This window comes from Eptesicus fuscus, chromosome 10 (assembly GCF_027574615.1).
Source record: "Eptesicus fuscus isolate TK198812 chromosome 10, DD_ASM_mEF_20220401, whole genome shotgun sequence".
NCBI lineage: Eukaryota > Metazoa > Chordata > Mammalia > Chiroptera > Vespertilionidae > Eptesicus > Eptesicus fuscus.
Window position 1 is genome coordinate 85,875,266 of NC_072482.1, and position 16,402 is coordinate 85,891,667.

The 16,402-nt window shown below is 37.5% G+C and overlaps 1 protein-coding gene across 1 annotated transcript in view; it reads left to right on the forward strand.

The window, feature by feature from the left end:
• The window catches only part of FAM184A (family with sequence similarity 184 member A), an 85,549-nt gene that overhangs the window by 62,441 nt on the left and 6,706 nt on the right, over positions 1 to 16,402 (forward strand). The window contains exons 10-15 of the mRNA XM_008138783.3: positions 3,539 to 3,751; positions 6,284 to 6,437; positions 6,592 to 6,719; positions 7,616 to 7,800; positions 8,472 to 8,618; positions 16,120 to 16,237. Of these exons, the coding sequence (XP_008137005.2) occupies positions 3,539 to 3,751; positions 6,284 to 6,437; positions 6,592 to 6,719; positions 7,616 to 7,800; positions 8,472 to 8,618; positions 16,120 to 16,237 (945 nt within the window). The remainder of the gene's footprint in view (positions 1 to 3,538; positions 3,752 to 6,283; positions 6,438 to 6,591; positions 6,720 to 7,615; positions 7,801 to 8,471; positions 8,619 to 16,119; positions 16,238 to 16,402) is intronic.

Sequence of the window (16,402 nt, forward strand, 5' to 3'; positions counted from 1 at the left end):
TGTGTTATATCATTCATATCGGAACTGCCGTGGTAAGAATTTTTAAAACGAGAATTAAAATTTTTTTCTGAAATAAGGATTCTTTTTGGTTTATTTAAAATTAACAAAATAAAAAGCATTAAATTTTAAAATTATAACAAATATATAAGGGCTAATACCACATACTTCAGACTTTAAATATGTAGTTTGAAGCAATTACTGTTTCTCATTCATTTATTCAACAAATGCCTTTCTATCATTCTGTCACAAACCTATTGATTAAGATTGCCCAAACTATTGAATGTAAAATCCATCTTTGTTCTCTTATTTTGAATTAGTGAAGTTTTATATCAATATATATTTCCATAAAGTATACTCACCTGTTAAACATTAGTTCATTTGACATTGCTTTGCTCATTATTTGTCTTTTAAAGTCCATGTCATTCTTATGCTGAATAAAGGCTGTCAATTTATTGCAATTCGACTAACTTATTTGTAAGAATAACAAAATAAATTTTGATGCTGCATTGCATGATAAAAGCTTTCTGCATCTAGTTCATGTTACTGTCTTGAGCATGAATCCAAAGTAGTAGCCTTAATATTACTTTGGTGTGCTTTCAAAGTTAATATAAAATATCTAAACTAAGTATATTTGAACACTAAATTGCATGATAATGTCTTTTTGTACATACTTTATATTTTCTTGAGTATAGAGACAAAGATTAATCATGTATTTTAAAATGAAAAATATTGCTTTGGAGTCCTTTCAAGGTAAAGTATATTATGATGTAAAATATTTAAATTATTTAAATATTTAAATGTATTTTATTTTAAGCTGATGAGGTTTGAGAGAGTGCTAGATTTTAAATGTATAACTATTACATCACTGGGGTGCTTCATTCATTTTAAATGTCATATTTCTTCATAAGTTTCATCCTTAAATAGTTCAACTGTGAGTCAAATTGTAGTCAAATTAACATGGGAGCTCTTTTTGATGTGTGAACTTTTGAAGCAGGGATTGCTGAATTAAGAGGCACTGCTGGGAACTGATTCGTTTCTTACTAACCTAAGTGCACACTTAATTGGAGGACAGGATCCAGGGCCACTGCTAGCCCATACGGTGCCTATGAGCACATCAGAAATACATGCCCAGTCTCTGGGTGGACACATGCGTACCAGGGCGGACAGCTTGGTGGGCAGTTGTTCCGCTGGGTGGGTTTTAGTCCTCACTTGGACGAGGGCCAGGTAACAGCTTTGGTTACCAATCATTTTTTTTCCATGTAACATAGTCTTTTCCTTACATTCCTTCATGTATGCTAACAAGTTGTCACACGGCAGTCACATGAGTTCCCATGCTAGGTCTGGGACCGGAGTTGATTTGGGGAAGACAGTGAGTGGTTGGTTCCTTCTCTATTTCAAGAACCAGCTAGCTGAGAAGAAAATGACTCTGCTGGTTACATATCAGTGTTCACAAACGTACATTTTTGTGGCCTTTACCATTTTATGGTTTATTCTTTTTTTCTTTCTGGGTTGTCCTTAATGCTCATTTCATCCTGATCTTCTTTGCATGAAATGGTGAGAAATCACAGAGTATAATTTGTCTTGTTCCTAATTCCAAGTCTGGCCGGAGCTGTTGCTGTGACACTCTCCTGCCGTTCTCACACTCGCAGGGTTTATTTCCCTGTAAATCACGGGTGCCGCTGCCACTTCGAGGCACCGGGGGTGGCATTGCGTGGAGTCAGGGCGTTGCAGTTCCACTAGACTCCAATCACATGAAATAACCTCTGAAACCTTGGGTCTGGGTAGAAATCATTAAGTAGAATTCATGTCACTTTCAGGAGGAGTCACTCCTTTGGAAATACATTAAGACGGAGTGAACATCCATGTCAGCTGTGTCATTTCTCACCGGTGCTTGTCTGTCTTCATAAAGGCATGTGCTGACCTTGACAACTAAGCCCGGTTTAGAACTTTGTCCAAAGCCCTCCAGACGTTTAGTTATCCACCCAACGTCACGGTAGCCTTGGACCATTTCCTGCTGCTTGCCTCTGACCTTTCTACCTGCCAGTTCCTCCTTTCTTATTTTGCATCTCGAGTGATTCTCCACCCTTTCTCTTTCTTTCTCAGTGCCTTCCTCTGGGAGATGTGAGGCAGCCTGTATCTGCCTTCCATCCCTCAGATGAGAGTCTTTTCCCATTTACAAAAACTCCCTACAAAGCCTCCTCTTCCCATTGGCTTTCCTGGCCACAGAAACTGGTTTTCTGGTATATGAACACACACAGTGTCGTAACTTACTTAATGGAACATATTGGACAACTTTTATCCCGTTCCCCTCAGCTCCCCTTAGAGTCAGACTTCTGTTAGAATATGGCTATGTAGTTTCAAGTTACGGTTTCTTGTATAGAGGAAGTATACATATATATTTATACACGTATTTCGTGTCTTTGTTCTTTTTAAAAAGGACTTAATTTTAAGTATTTTAAGGCACCCAGAAGCAATGTAGACATTAAGGGTGATATCTGTTTTCAAAAGGAGTAACAAATCAGTTTTCAATAGTGAAATAAAGGCACCTGTCATTATTATAAGGATATAACTAGAGGGTTGTGGGATGGTTATGATTTTTAAAAAGCTTGAAGGTTTGCAAGGTTTTTGAATTAAATCAAAACTCAAAAATATTTTTTAAACAAGGATTCTAAATTATGAGCTGATAAATCTTTTAAAGAGTAGCCTTTTAATCCTCAAATCATCTTAGCTAACATTTACTGAGCACTTACTACATTCTAGGGGCTGTTCTAAGTGAACTATGCATAGTAACATACTTCGTTCTCACACAGAGGTGTTGATACTAGCAAGTGGCGAGGCTAGAATTTTAACTCAGAGCCCACAGTCCAAACAGCTCAACCTTCCTGCCTCACAAATAAGCAGTTTAACTTTTCATACTATCTCTTTGAAGTGGCTGTAATCTAAATACATTGGTTGTCTTTTGTCTTAATTTCATATGTGAATATTTATTGCAATACAACATAGGTGTTCATTGTGTTTCTAACTGTGGGCTGCAGTGTTCTTTAGTCTACAAATTTAATATCACTAAATTCTATTTTTAGGATAACGACTAAAAAATAGAATTGAAAGCGGTACTACCTAAAGATTAGATACCTATGATATATTGTAAACATTTTAAGATTTTTTTTTAAAAGAGACTAGTTTGTCTTTTTTAAAAAAATATATTTTTATTGATTTTTAGAGAGAAAGGAAGAGGGAGAGAGAGATAGAAAGGTCCATGATGAGAGAGAATCATGGATCGGCTGCCTGCTGCAAGTCCCCCACTGGGGATCGAGCCCACAACCCAGGCATGTGCCCTTGACCGGAATCGAACCTGGGACCTTTCAGCTCTCAGGCCAATGCTCTGTCTGCTGAGCTAAACCAGCTAGGGCTTAAGATATTTTCTTAAGGCAGTTGTTCTGCTATAGTGGATATTGTTGAAATGCTTTCCCCCTTAGATTAGCAGTTTGTGAAGTGTGCCTTGTGCTTCCTCTTCACCGTGTCCCATCCTGTGGCATAGATCTCCTTGCTGAAACAGAACCTGGAGCTGCAGCTTTCCCAGTCCCAGACTTCTTTGCAGCAACTGCAAGCCCAGTTCACACAAGAGCGACAACGACTTACACAAGAGCTTGAAGAATTAGAGGAGCAACATCAACAGAGACACAAGTCTTTAAAGGAAGCACATGTCCTTGCGTTTCAAACTATGGAAGAAGAAAAGGAAAAGGAGCAAAGGGTAAGATTAATGTGACGTCTATTTAAATGAAGTCCAGCAGCCTAATAATAATTAGCCTTCAACTTCTTAAGAATGTTTTAATTCGAGGAAACTGTGTGTGGCTTTATTTCAAGGTGTTTTCCAGTATATGACTTCCTGTATGGGTCACTGGGTCACAGTATTTAAATATATACACTAGTTACACACTATCGCCGACAAGTTAGACTAGGGCCAGTATATTATATCTGTTTTTCCATTATATTGCCAAGTTCATAATGGGACTAATAGTCCATCTGGTTTGTTATAGAGTTAACAGTGATTAAATAAGTTTAGCATGGTCTGACTGAGCTATAACCACTATAATCACTTAATGCTATCTTGAAATGACAGTAGTCTTTCATCAAATTTTTAGTTTTTCTCTTTCAGGCTGGATCTTCAAAAGGCATGTATTCCAAAGAATTTATATATTTTTCAACCCCAATTTTTTTCCTCACACTTATAAAAAATGTACAAAACTCACAGTGAAATTACAGACATTTTAAAATAGTGCAATCCCCTATGTACGGCCCAAAGGCTATATGAAAAGTAGTGATATAAACAAGTCACTCACAAGATATTTAAATCAAATAGATGTATTCCTATAGAATCTCCCTATATCCGTTACTTTGTTCTTTGTTAAAATTGTAGTTTGACATAGTCTTACTGTGATTAATTTTGGTATAGTTTATTTCTTAACACTGTATTTTCCAATTTCTTCTAAGGACTTTATGGTAATTAAGATAAAGAGTGATAGAAAAATACAGTTTTATTATAATAATTTTCAATATCTATAGTCATTACAGATATAAGTTGTCTCTTAATTCTTTATGTGGGAGCAGGCACTATTATATAAGAAGTGGTATGTTATAAAGAAATTAAAACAAGAAAGTTCCATCCTTTTAAAAACAGTTAACTTAATACAGTAAGATGAAGTCTCTTGATCTGGTGAAGGAAGTTCTTATGGTTAAAAGTGAGGCCTATTGCATTGCTAAATAATCTATTCGTTGGATGCCATTTGTGAATTGGAATAACACAAAAGCTCTCATATTAGTACTTTAATTATATACATTCAGTCCTTTCAAAACTAATCATTTTTAAAAGAAATCAGAATCTGCAATTTTATTGTCCATCATTAGGCAGCCAAGCTACTCAAGTAACGTTGTCTCAACTAAAAGTCCCGTATTTTACCCTTATTCAGCGTATGCTTTATTTTTCAGAAATAAAACACTTTTAAAACAGTGTACAAAAGTAGCCAAATACTAATTTATAAAAACAGCATTTTAGAATAATGATTAATGAAATGCTGCCCTAGATTAAAGAAATGCTGCCCTATTTATAATACGGTAACTTTCCCAGAAACCTTTTGTGACAACTTACAGTAAGATAAACCCCTCCTGGCACAGTTCACTCTCTAAACCTGAAGTACCTGAGTTCTGTCTTTTCTCCTGTGGCCATATACCTTCTTAGTCTTAGCCACATGCAGTCTGTCCTCTCTGGTTTGGCTTTTAAAATGAATCACACAAAAGGCTTTAGTTTCCTTTTTCAGCTACCTCCTCTCAGAGCTTTTGCTTCTGTTCACAAATGCATTCAAAAAGAAGGACTATAGGAGGTAGCTACACAATTCTAATAAAGAGGGAATATGCAAATCGACCGTCACAAAGATGGCGGCGCCCATAGCCACAAGATGATGGCTCCCAGTCCCCACAGCCTTGCTGGAGTCCCCCAGTCCTTTCAGCCCTGCCTGGGGTGGCGGCGGGGGGGGGGGGTGGCAGGCGCGCAGTGCAGCCAGACCCACCCTCAGCCCCCCAGCTGCCCAGGGCCAGCCTGAGGTGCAGGCAAGCCTCAGATGTCAGCTGCCCAGCCGCCCAGGGCTGCTTGAGGCTCAGGTAACCAGGGCCGGCTGAGGGTTGCACTGCCAGCAGTGGCAGCAGCAGAGGTGTGATGGGGCGTCACCTTCCCCTGATCGCTGGGTCGCCTCCCACCCCTGAGGGCTCCCAGACTGTGAGAGGGGGCAGGCCGGGCTGAGGGACCCCCTCTCTAGTGCATGAATTTTCATGCACGGGGCTTCTAGTAGTTGATATTTATAAGTGCCCCCATCTCTTTTTTTTCCTGATCAAAAGATCTTTTCATAGTTAATACCCTCATCCTGTTGTGTTTTTTTCTAAGTCTGTGCACAAAGAAGAATTATTCATTAATTTCAGGTGGTTCATACCTGTTAGCAGCTTTAGAAATGTCTTTATTGAAAACTGCTTTTAGGGCGAGAGTCCATATTCCAATTCAAACACAATATATTGAGTCAAACTAGTTCCATGACAATTAGTTTATTGTTTAAAGTGGCTCTACTAATTTATGTTCTAATGGTGATTATCTTTTACTGAATTTCTTGTAAATGAATTAAAAATGCCTTGTTTTTCTTAAGTAATAATTGGGTTTAGTAATTATTTTATTTCTATTTGCAGTTTCCTTCCTGTAGTCTAACATAATAATAATTTGAATATCTTTCTACTATTGTAGGCTCTTGAAAATCATCTACAACAGAAACATTCTGCAGAGCTTCAGTCATTGAAAGATGCACACAGAGAGTCCATGGAGGGCTTCCGGGTAGAAATGGAGCAGGAACTCCAGACGCTTCGGTTTGAACTGGAAGATGAAGGAAAGGCTATGCTGGGTATTTTGAATGGATTATAATTTTGTCATATTAATTTGCACATCCTTCTACTTTAAAATTTAACATGAAATCACATTTTTTTTGTTTTTTAAAAGAATATATTTATCTGTAATATTTTAAATATGCTAAACCTCTTTTGTTCCTTGGATTCCAGCTTCTTTACGCTCAGAACTAAACCATCAACATGCAGCTGCAATTGATTTGTTACGGCATAATCATCATCAAGAATTGGCAGCTGCTAAAATGGAGTTAGAGAGAAGCATAGACATCAGCAGGAGACAGGTAGAGAAAACATTCTGTTCTGTGCTTATTTCTTCAATGTGAGTAGATTTGAAGGTTCACAATTTTCTGAAAAGTATTTTATAATAACTAGTATTTTCAAGTTATTATTTACTATCTAGATTTTTTAGTGCAGTGAAGGCTATTATCGGTTTATTAGACTTCTGACTTTTACTTTGTTGGTCTTCAGCTATGTTAAATGACCAGCCCAAATTTTCTTTTCATCACTAGAAAGTTTTAAATGAGCAACCTTATAATCATGGATGGAAGTTATATTTTCTTCAGGTGGGCTGCTGACATTGAAATCGACAATGTCTAGCTAGGCCTGTAGAACTTTAGAAAACTGACTTCTAAGAAAACAGGAGGAAGTTTATCTTTCAGGCAAGATAACTGCATTTACGTCAGTGGCCTCTGGACATGGTCTGCTTTCTAAGCCATGAGATATGTGTGTGTGTGTGTGTGTGTGTGTTGGGATGGCCTCCATAGACGTGGGTCTTTTTTAGATTGAAGGACAATGGTGCCAGCATCTTATTATAGACCACATGACTTGTTGAGTGTGTGAGAGCCCTGTGTTCTAACTTCAGCTCTGCCACTGATTATAACTCTTCCTTGGACAAATCATCTCTTGGGTTTTAGTTTGCTCATCCGTAAAATGAGGGAAATGTGCTCTTATGGTCTTTTGGGTCTCCTGTAGCTCTGACATTATTGAAGCTGTAGCCATATAAACATATATATATGGAAAGAGAAGAGGCCTTGAGGTTTTCTCATTTCGGCAGTTTGCTTTTGAAGTAATGCCAGATGTGTTACATTTGACATTCCAGTGTTCCATTTTCTTTCCCTCAGATAAACACAGAAAGCAAATATGTAGAAAACTTTTAAGAATTATTTGCATTTTGCAGAGTAAGGAGCACATGTGCAGAATAACAGATCTACAAGATGAATTAAGGCACAGAGAGCATCACATCTCTGACTTGGATAAGGAGGTACAGCACCTTCATGAAAATATCAGTGCCCTAACCAAAGAATTGGAATTTAAAGGGAAAGAAATTCTCAGAATACGAAGTGAATCTAACCAACAGATGAGGTATGTATGCCATTAATTATATCAGGATGAATTTGCAGTGTTATCTGACAGACTGTTGCGATGGTATTTAGCAATACAGGCCTATTTTTTATGACTAGACTGTCTTCTAATAAGATATTGAAGACCACTTTTTAAAAATATATATTTATTGATTTTTTTTACAGAGAGGAAGGGAGAGGGGATAGAGAGTTAGAAACATCGATGAGAGAGAAACATCGATCAGCTGCCTCCTGCACACCTCCTACAGGGGATGTGCCCGCAACCAAGGTACATGCCCTTGACCAGAATCGAACCTGGGACCTTTCAGTCTGCAGGCTGACGCTCTATCCACTGAGCCAAACCGGTTAGGGCTGAAGACCACTTTTGACCTTGTTGACTATGTTACAATCTAGATCGTAGATGAAATGTTATATTTTGAATGATGTATATGCATTCATCCACTTTGGAAATTGTATAAAATTAACTGAAATCCTTTTAAAATGTTATTTCAAAAAGCATTAAAGGAGACAACTTTAACAAGCTAGAAGATTAAAGTGAGTAACTTACTTTAGGTTATTTCCATTAGTTTCCTATATATTTTACCTAAAGCCATTTCAAGTCTGGTAGAATATAGAAAGTTTGCAAGCTTGACTTGAGAATAACATTTTCTTAACTAAAAATAAATTAAACAGGTTGCATGAACAAGATTTAAACAAGAGACTTGAGAAAGAGCTGGATGTCATGACAGCAGACCATCTCAGAGAGAAAAATATCATGCGGGCAGATTTTAATAAGACTAACGAGCTACTCAAGGAAATAAATGCAGCTTTACAAGTGTCGTAAGTCACATTATATTAAAGAAAATTCATATGCCGATAATAAACTGAGGAGCACTGTGTCTTACTTCCGCTTAGCTACTCTTTTGAAGTAATTAAATGATACTTAAAAAGGGAAACAAGTGTATATTACAGATGGTAATTGTGGTATGACATTTTTTAATTAGGATAAGTCAGTCGAACGATTATGTTTATTAGCTGCTACTTCTATAATTCTACTAGGATGAAAATTTGTCTGAAGACTGTCCCTGAGGATCATGAACTGTCATCCATGGTGAAAACTCAAAAGATGTCCCCAAGATAAGGTTAAATAAAAAGAGCATATGATGACCAGTAGATCATACTAATAATACATATTTTATAAAAAGGTCAAAAGATCTTTAAAAAACAAATACAAAATCTTAATGAGAGTAGTTCCCTTTAGGGACTAGAATTAGGAAGTATTGGGGGTAAGGAAGAGCAAAGACTTCCTTTTTAATGTTTATACTCTACTTAGATATTGTTTGAATTTCTATAATAAGCATTTGTTTTATGATTTTAAAAATCAATAAAGGTACAATATAACAAATAAAGACATACATAGTAACTAATATTATTAAAGCCCAAATTTCTAATTATTGCTTAACATTTTAAACAATGTTTAATAGCCCCTCTCTTTCCTAGACACTTATTTCATAAACTGCTGTAGTCAATGCAACTAGCATTTGCTTTGTCTCTGTGGCCCAAACCCTGGTCCTACTTAAGTTATCTCAGAATTAATCTACTCTAAGCCGCTGTAGATGGTTTATTCACCTTCAGTCTCTCCTCTTCCAATCCATTAATAAAAGGTCCATAAAATATATAATTATCCCTACATACGTCAGCAAAATCAAAATAGTGACTAATACCATAATCCTCAGTCTCAAAGTCAAAGTTCAAGTCATTGCTTCAATAAACCTTATCCTGCCTCATCCCATAGTCACCTTATTCCCTGGCTGCTGCATTTGGCTCAGCCCCACTGACCTTCTTGGTTTCTTTCTTAGATTCTCTATGTTGTCCTCTACAATCTAGAATAATCTTCTATGTCGTTACTACCCTAGCTCCTTTCCTCAACCTAAAAATCATCTCCTCACATTTCACCCATTTAACCAATTAAGACTCACAGTAAATATTATATATATATATATTACCATATATACTCACATTCACGTAAACTGAAACAGAATATAGACCTCCTGCCCTTGACATTTACTTCAGTGGCCTCTGGATAAATGCAAATTTTCACATTAGTAGGCACTCAATGACTGTTTCATAAATAAACTTTTTGAGGATTTCCTATAACATTTACCACTTCATAAAGTTACTTTTGAAATAATGAGGAGACTCATGAGATCATTTCCCCAGCCATGGTGATTTTTGTTGCTTGCTGCTATTGGAGGTAATTTGAGCCACAGTAAGAGCTCAGATACCTGCCATGTAGAAGAGCTCATAACCACAGGCATTTTGCAAAAATGAGTTACAGTAAACCTCAGTGCCTTTATCATCTGTGGGGAGAACTCCACGTTCCCATCTGTTGCTCATGGGGATGGGCTTCTTGCGATAGCCTAAGAAAAGGAATTTTCTGAGACTCACACCAGAGGATGAGATATTGTAGAAGCTTTATTTCTGTGAATCAAACCCCTGAGTTCCTGGGGTCCCATTTCTCTTTGTCGGACCAAGGAGGAAGCGTAGCTGTGGCTTCAGTGGAGCAGTATCCAGTCCAGCGTCAGGCTAGCTTGGTTTGTGTTCCCTGTTGTAGTCCATCAGTCCATTGTGTGTGGGGTCCGCCTGGCCACGGGCCACATGGATGAATGCAAGAGAGACAAGAGCATGAGCTCCTTTGTTTAGGGATTATGTATTTCCAAGTTTTCCTGGGCTTGCAGTGGCCCCTCCTATTCTGGCCAAGAATCTCTGTTCCCAGGTGTGACTGACGGGCACCTTCCTTAGTCACCCCAACTTCACTGCACATGCATCTGTCTCCCTTTGGTTGGGATTTTCCAGTGATCTGTGGGGAATGGGCCCGTGGTTCCCTGAGGCGTGTGAAACTGCAACTTCCTGGAGAAGCTGCCCAAATGGCCATCCCGATAATGTCTGGCCTCCCTTCTGCTCCTTTCCTGCTATTAATAACTGGCTCATTACAGCAGTATCACCTTGGCCCCCCTTTCTCCTGCCCTCAGTGTTATTTATCAGGCTGAGGCTGAACTCCTGGCATCCCCCACTGTCTACTCTAAGAAAGCATGCTTACAGAAAGGATAACCTCTGTCTGTCCCGTGTCCTGTCTCCTGAGGAATGTTAATTTACAAAGAGTAAAGGTCATGTTTTTGTTTTCACTTTATTCTGTTTTATATGGTTTTGCACATTATGGATTTTCAGTAAGTAGTAAAAAACTAACTTAGTTTTTCTATTATGATCATTTTTAGTAAGTGAAGAATTAGTATTGCTCATAAGTAAATTATTGTATTACTTTTCTAAATGTATCATCTGTTTTATACTTCAGCTAGGTTTATGCTAACCAATCATACTTCCTTTCTCACCAGAAACTTGCTGTCATCATATAATTGCCTCTAGCTTTAGGTGTATACTCTTTTAGTTTAAAACAAAAAAAAAAACAAACAAATGTGTTAGATCAGCACTATCCAGATTTTTCTGTGATAATGAAAACATCCTGTATCTGCTCTATGTAGTACAGTAGCTACAATGCTGTTGAGCATTTGAACTATGATTAGCAAGACCAAGGAACTGAATTTTTTAAGTTTCAGTTAATTTTACTTAATTTAAATGGAAACACCATAAATACCCACATGTGGGCTAGTAGCTCCTCTATGAGAAAACACAGTTTTAGACTATTGGATAGTTCTGTCCCATATTCCTAAAGGCAGCCTGCTTGGATCTGCTGAATGGTTTGCCTTTAGACAGAGGTGGCGGGAGGAAGTGTCCATCCAGCTTTAGGAGCTGGGGGAACAACACCGGGCCATTCCCAGCCTGTCCCAAAGGACTGAAGGTACACTTTGGAAGTTCCTAATCAACTGCATGCTGGCTTTCAGGCTTCAAAATCAGAAAACCCCTGGAGAACATATGTCAGCCTCCTGGGCTGAAGCCTGGAGCGAGGAGCCTCTGGAGCAGCTGGCAGGTTCTTCTGTCCCTGCCCCAAATCCTGTTGGATTCCAAGGAAGAGGGGGCGAAAGAGTTAAAGGATGGAAATGCTCTCTAAACATTGTAGAAATGGTGTAAGAGTTCTGTATCTTATGGGATGATTATTAGAAATCCTCTTCTGTAGAGCTGGGTATTAAAGTTTTCTTAGATATTTCAGACATTCTACATAAATATATATTTTTAAATATATCTTCATTGATTTCAGAGAGAAAGGGGGCGGGAGAGAGAGATAGAAACATCCATGATGAGAGAGAATCACTGATGAGCTGCCTCCTGTACACCTCCTACTGGGGATCGAGCCCACAATCCCTGCATGTGCCCTGACTGGGAATTGAACCGTGACCTCCAGGTTCATAGTCGATGCTTAGCCACTGAGCCACGCCCTCTGGGCTACAGAAATATTTTTGTTTTCTTGAGTGATACAGTATATTGGTAAAAAACTTCTAGCTAATTAAAAAATCTCATGGTTTTCGTTCATTTTAGAAACAAAGGAGAGAATGGGCTGTTTTAAAGAACTCTGTTTAAGCTAAATGTAACCATACACTAGAATGCAGATCTTTATTATGCAAAAACAGTCTATTTTACATTAACCTCTCACTGTACTGAAGCAAAAAGATAATTTCTTCTTGGAGGAAATACTGAGTTTCTGTACTTGGACTTTAAGTAGGTCAATAACCCCTAAGTGAAAAGAAGCACTCCACCACATCAGAATTACTTAGTTTTTAAAAGTTGTTTGGGTTCTCTTATCTGTTGCTTTCTGTTGTTGTCCTTCCTTTGATTTTTAAATTACCATTCAGGTTATTTTCATGAACTTTGTGAGATAAGGATGTAGTAGTCCCATTGTCACAAGTCATCTGGGTCCACAATTTTCTTGGCGGAAAAATGTTTGCCATTGAACTGCTTCAGTTACTACTTTTCCTGCAGGCTGTAGAGAAGGATGGTATAACCGAGTTCTTTTGTCTTTATACAATTAAAATCCTATATAATAAAAGGCTAATATGCAAATAGACCAAACAGAGGAACTACCAGTCCCTAGGATGTGCACTGACCACCAGGGGGCAGATGTGGAACACAGGAGCTGCCCCTGGTGGTCAGTGCACTCCCACAGGGGGAGTGGTGCTCAACCAGAAGCTGGACTCATGGCTGGCGAGCACAGCGGCTGTGGCAGGAGCCTCTCCTGCCTCTGCGGCAGTGCTAAGCCATCAGTTGGACATCCCCGAGGGCTCCCGGACTGCAAGAGGGCGCAGGCCAGGCTGAGGGACCCTTCCCTTCCCACCCCCCCCCCCAGTGCACTTATTTTGTGCACCAGGCCTCTAGTTCTAAAATATACATGTGCCTAGTAATACTTTTGTTTGGCTCCAAACTCTCAATTTACTGATATTTTTGTCAATTATTTTTAAAAGCAGCATGGGAGGACTATCAACTGGAAACTTTTTAAAATACAGCTTTATACAGCTTTTTAGGCATTTCTATTTAAGGTTTGTGTTGTCTATGAACCATAGACATTGACCTATATATTCTCAAATAAAAAAAATAAAATAAAAAATCAGTGCATGCCTGGGGAGAATCTAACAGTGACCCTGAATAGTAATTTTATATATTCTACTTCTGTCTGTTCTTTTTGCATTACTTTTAATGGGAATCCATATTTTGAGTAAAAAGACTATATGTACTTGTATGGTTACCTCAAGGCAGTGTTTCCCTCACACTACCTTTGGGAATTTGGTTATTTCTGGCTACCTCTGATATTATTGTCTTAATATTTTTAATTGATTCATTTTAACTTAAAAATTTAGCAGAAAAAGTTAATTATCTCTACAGTAAAACCATAATCACTACTGAAAATTTTTATCTATTATTCAAAGTAGAGGTTGAGCTATAGTTATATAAATGTAAATTCTGTGAAAATAAAACAGTATTATTAGATTCTAGCTAGCATGATGTTCACGGCCTGCCTGAGTGATGTGAAACAGGGTAAGAAGCATATATTATGAAGGTTATTTAAGCTATATGGGTCCAAACAGACTTTCTTCTTCTTGTGATCAGAAAGACTAAAGGGGAACTAGTTAAAAATCACCTCCTGTTCCTTCATTTATTCACACCTAAGCTTTGGGAAGCAAGGCCGGCTAAGAACGTTGTGTGAGGCAAGGGAAGAAAGTTAAAATGTTGACTAGTGTTGACTTGAAGTGGTATCAAAATAGGACCAAGTGTTCTTCCTATTAGTATTTCAAAAGACTCATAATTTTGGAAATATTCTTGCAAGTTAAATCTATATCATATTACTTGTTTTCTCCTTTAATGCTTTCCCATTTGTGTTTATGTTGATTCTGTCTCCAATTTAATGAATTATTTTTTTCCCTTTAATATCCAGGTATTTGAAAAAAAAAAATTGGTGATGTAAGGGTATTTTGTGGAGAAGATTAACTGATAATTTTGTAGGTAAAGAATGTTTAAGCTAAATAAAAACAAATATTAGAATTTAGGCTCAGAGCAGACCTTTATTATGCAAAATGGTAGCTCAGGAATTGTAACTGATTTTAGACTCACTTTACGTTACCTTCTTATTGTTCTAGATCAGCCATTTTCAATGGGTGTGCCACAAGAATTTTTAAAACATGCAATACCTAACTATTTAGTCAGGAGCACTGACCTCTTTTCCCTTAGATTGACAAATAAAATAATGACAACAGCCAACACAACAATAGCAGTTCTGTGCAAATGAATCAAAATGATACCTATTTTTTGTCAGATCAGCAGAAAAATAATATATATTTTGGTGTGCTGCAGAATTTTAGCAATTAGTTTATGTGTGCCATGAGATGAAAAAGGTTGAATATCACTGTATTAGAACAAAAGATAGACATAAATTTAGTGTGTGTGGGGGGGTGGTGGGGGCGGGGGTGGTGTTAGGGACCATTAACAACCAAGTATTCTTGTTCAGCAGCAAGTAGTTCTTGTTACCTTGCTTTTAATGATAAGGAAAGTACTCCAGTGACATCTTGTGGCTACTCCAGTGTTAAACCCAAATGCCTTTTTCTTTGACTGGTTTCTCAAGCTTCTTAAAACCTTTGCCCATAAAATATAAAAGTTTTGTCCATAAAATGCCATATTGTGATATAAGCAAGGTCACTTTATGTGAGTTCAGTGAATCACATTTTCCACTCATTCTGCATTGTCACGAAAGAACAAAAAGAGAGATAGTGGAACCTCACTCTGAACTGACCAAGTCCCATCTGATCTCGAGGTGGTTACTTCCTAACCCCACACCTCTTGTCACCCTCATTCCTCCCCACCTCCGGGTTAGGGAGGGACTGGATAGGGGACCAAATACGTTATCTCCACACCTTTAGGTTGGGCTGAGTTAGTGGCGGAGTTTCCTGAAATTATTAAAATACAGAGATTCTGATACCGCTCTGGAATTAGGGGATGGGCATGGGTCACCAATTCCTTGAAGACAGATCATCTACAAGTTCATCCTGTTGAGTGAATAAATTTTCCTGTGAATCTTCATTAACCATAATTTTATTGAGCTTAAGTTTTATCCTTTTTATTCTAAAAACAATAATGATTTTTTAATTGTTTTAATTATTTAAAATTTCTGAAGTTGAAAGTGCTTTCCCCAAACTAAGCCAGCAGTTTCCATTTGTATCTTCTGAATTCTACCCTGTTCTGAAATTTTAGACCCTTCAGGGTCCGTGTCTCCTCTGCTCGTAAAATGCAGCCTCTATTCTAGTCTTCAGTGCCTTTAGCCCAATTACCTTGTCATTTCATTCACGGCAGACTAGGCCTAGAAGGACATAAGTTTTCTTACCTGATAACCCTTTTTTACAGTGCATATGGATTAGCTGATAACAGCATTTTAAAACTGTATTTCTTATAGACCAGGAAGGAATGATTTCATATGTGTGTCCCTTGTTTCCCTTTCCTCTGTATTTTTTTTTTCTTGTCCCCTTTGTATATGTTACCAAGCCTTATGTCATAACACAATATTGTATTTGTGGTGGGTTCTAATACTAAGCCCACATTTCCAGCTAATTTAGTAGCATTCAGCATATCATTTCTTCTACAGAGCTTACCTTACCTCAATCCCTGGCATAAAATGAATGAATTATTCAAAAGGTACACAGCAAAGCCTTTAATATCATCTAACCCTGGAGAGTTTTTAGTAATGCTTTAGTTCTTGAAACAGTCCTATCATTACCCTCTAAAGTTTTAAGGGAAAAGTTTGGTTTTTAGTTTTTGTGTGTATTCAACTGGACTAATATGAAAAACTGTTGGTATTACCAAATCTTGCTGAGTCATCTTACTGAGCTAAAGATTTTCTTGTTTTTAGACTAGAAGAAATGGAAGAAAAATATCTAATGAGAGAGTCAAAACCAGAAGATTTACAGATGATTACAGAATTAAAAGCCATGCTTACAGAAAGAGACCATGTCATAAAGAAACTAATTGTAAGACATTTTGTTTTTGGTGTAACAAATCAATACTCTGTTGATTGGGAAAACATGGGGAAATATTTTTAAGTAATGCTAAACAAAAATTGGAAGTATAACCTATGTGCATTGTGTTTGAAAATTTATTAAAATGTTGTGAACAAGGGAAAGAAATTCTAAGTA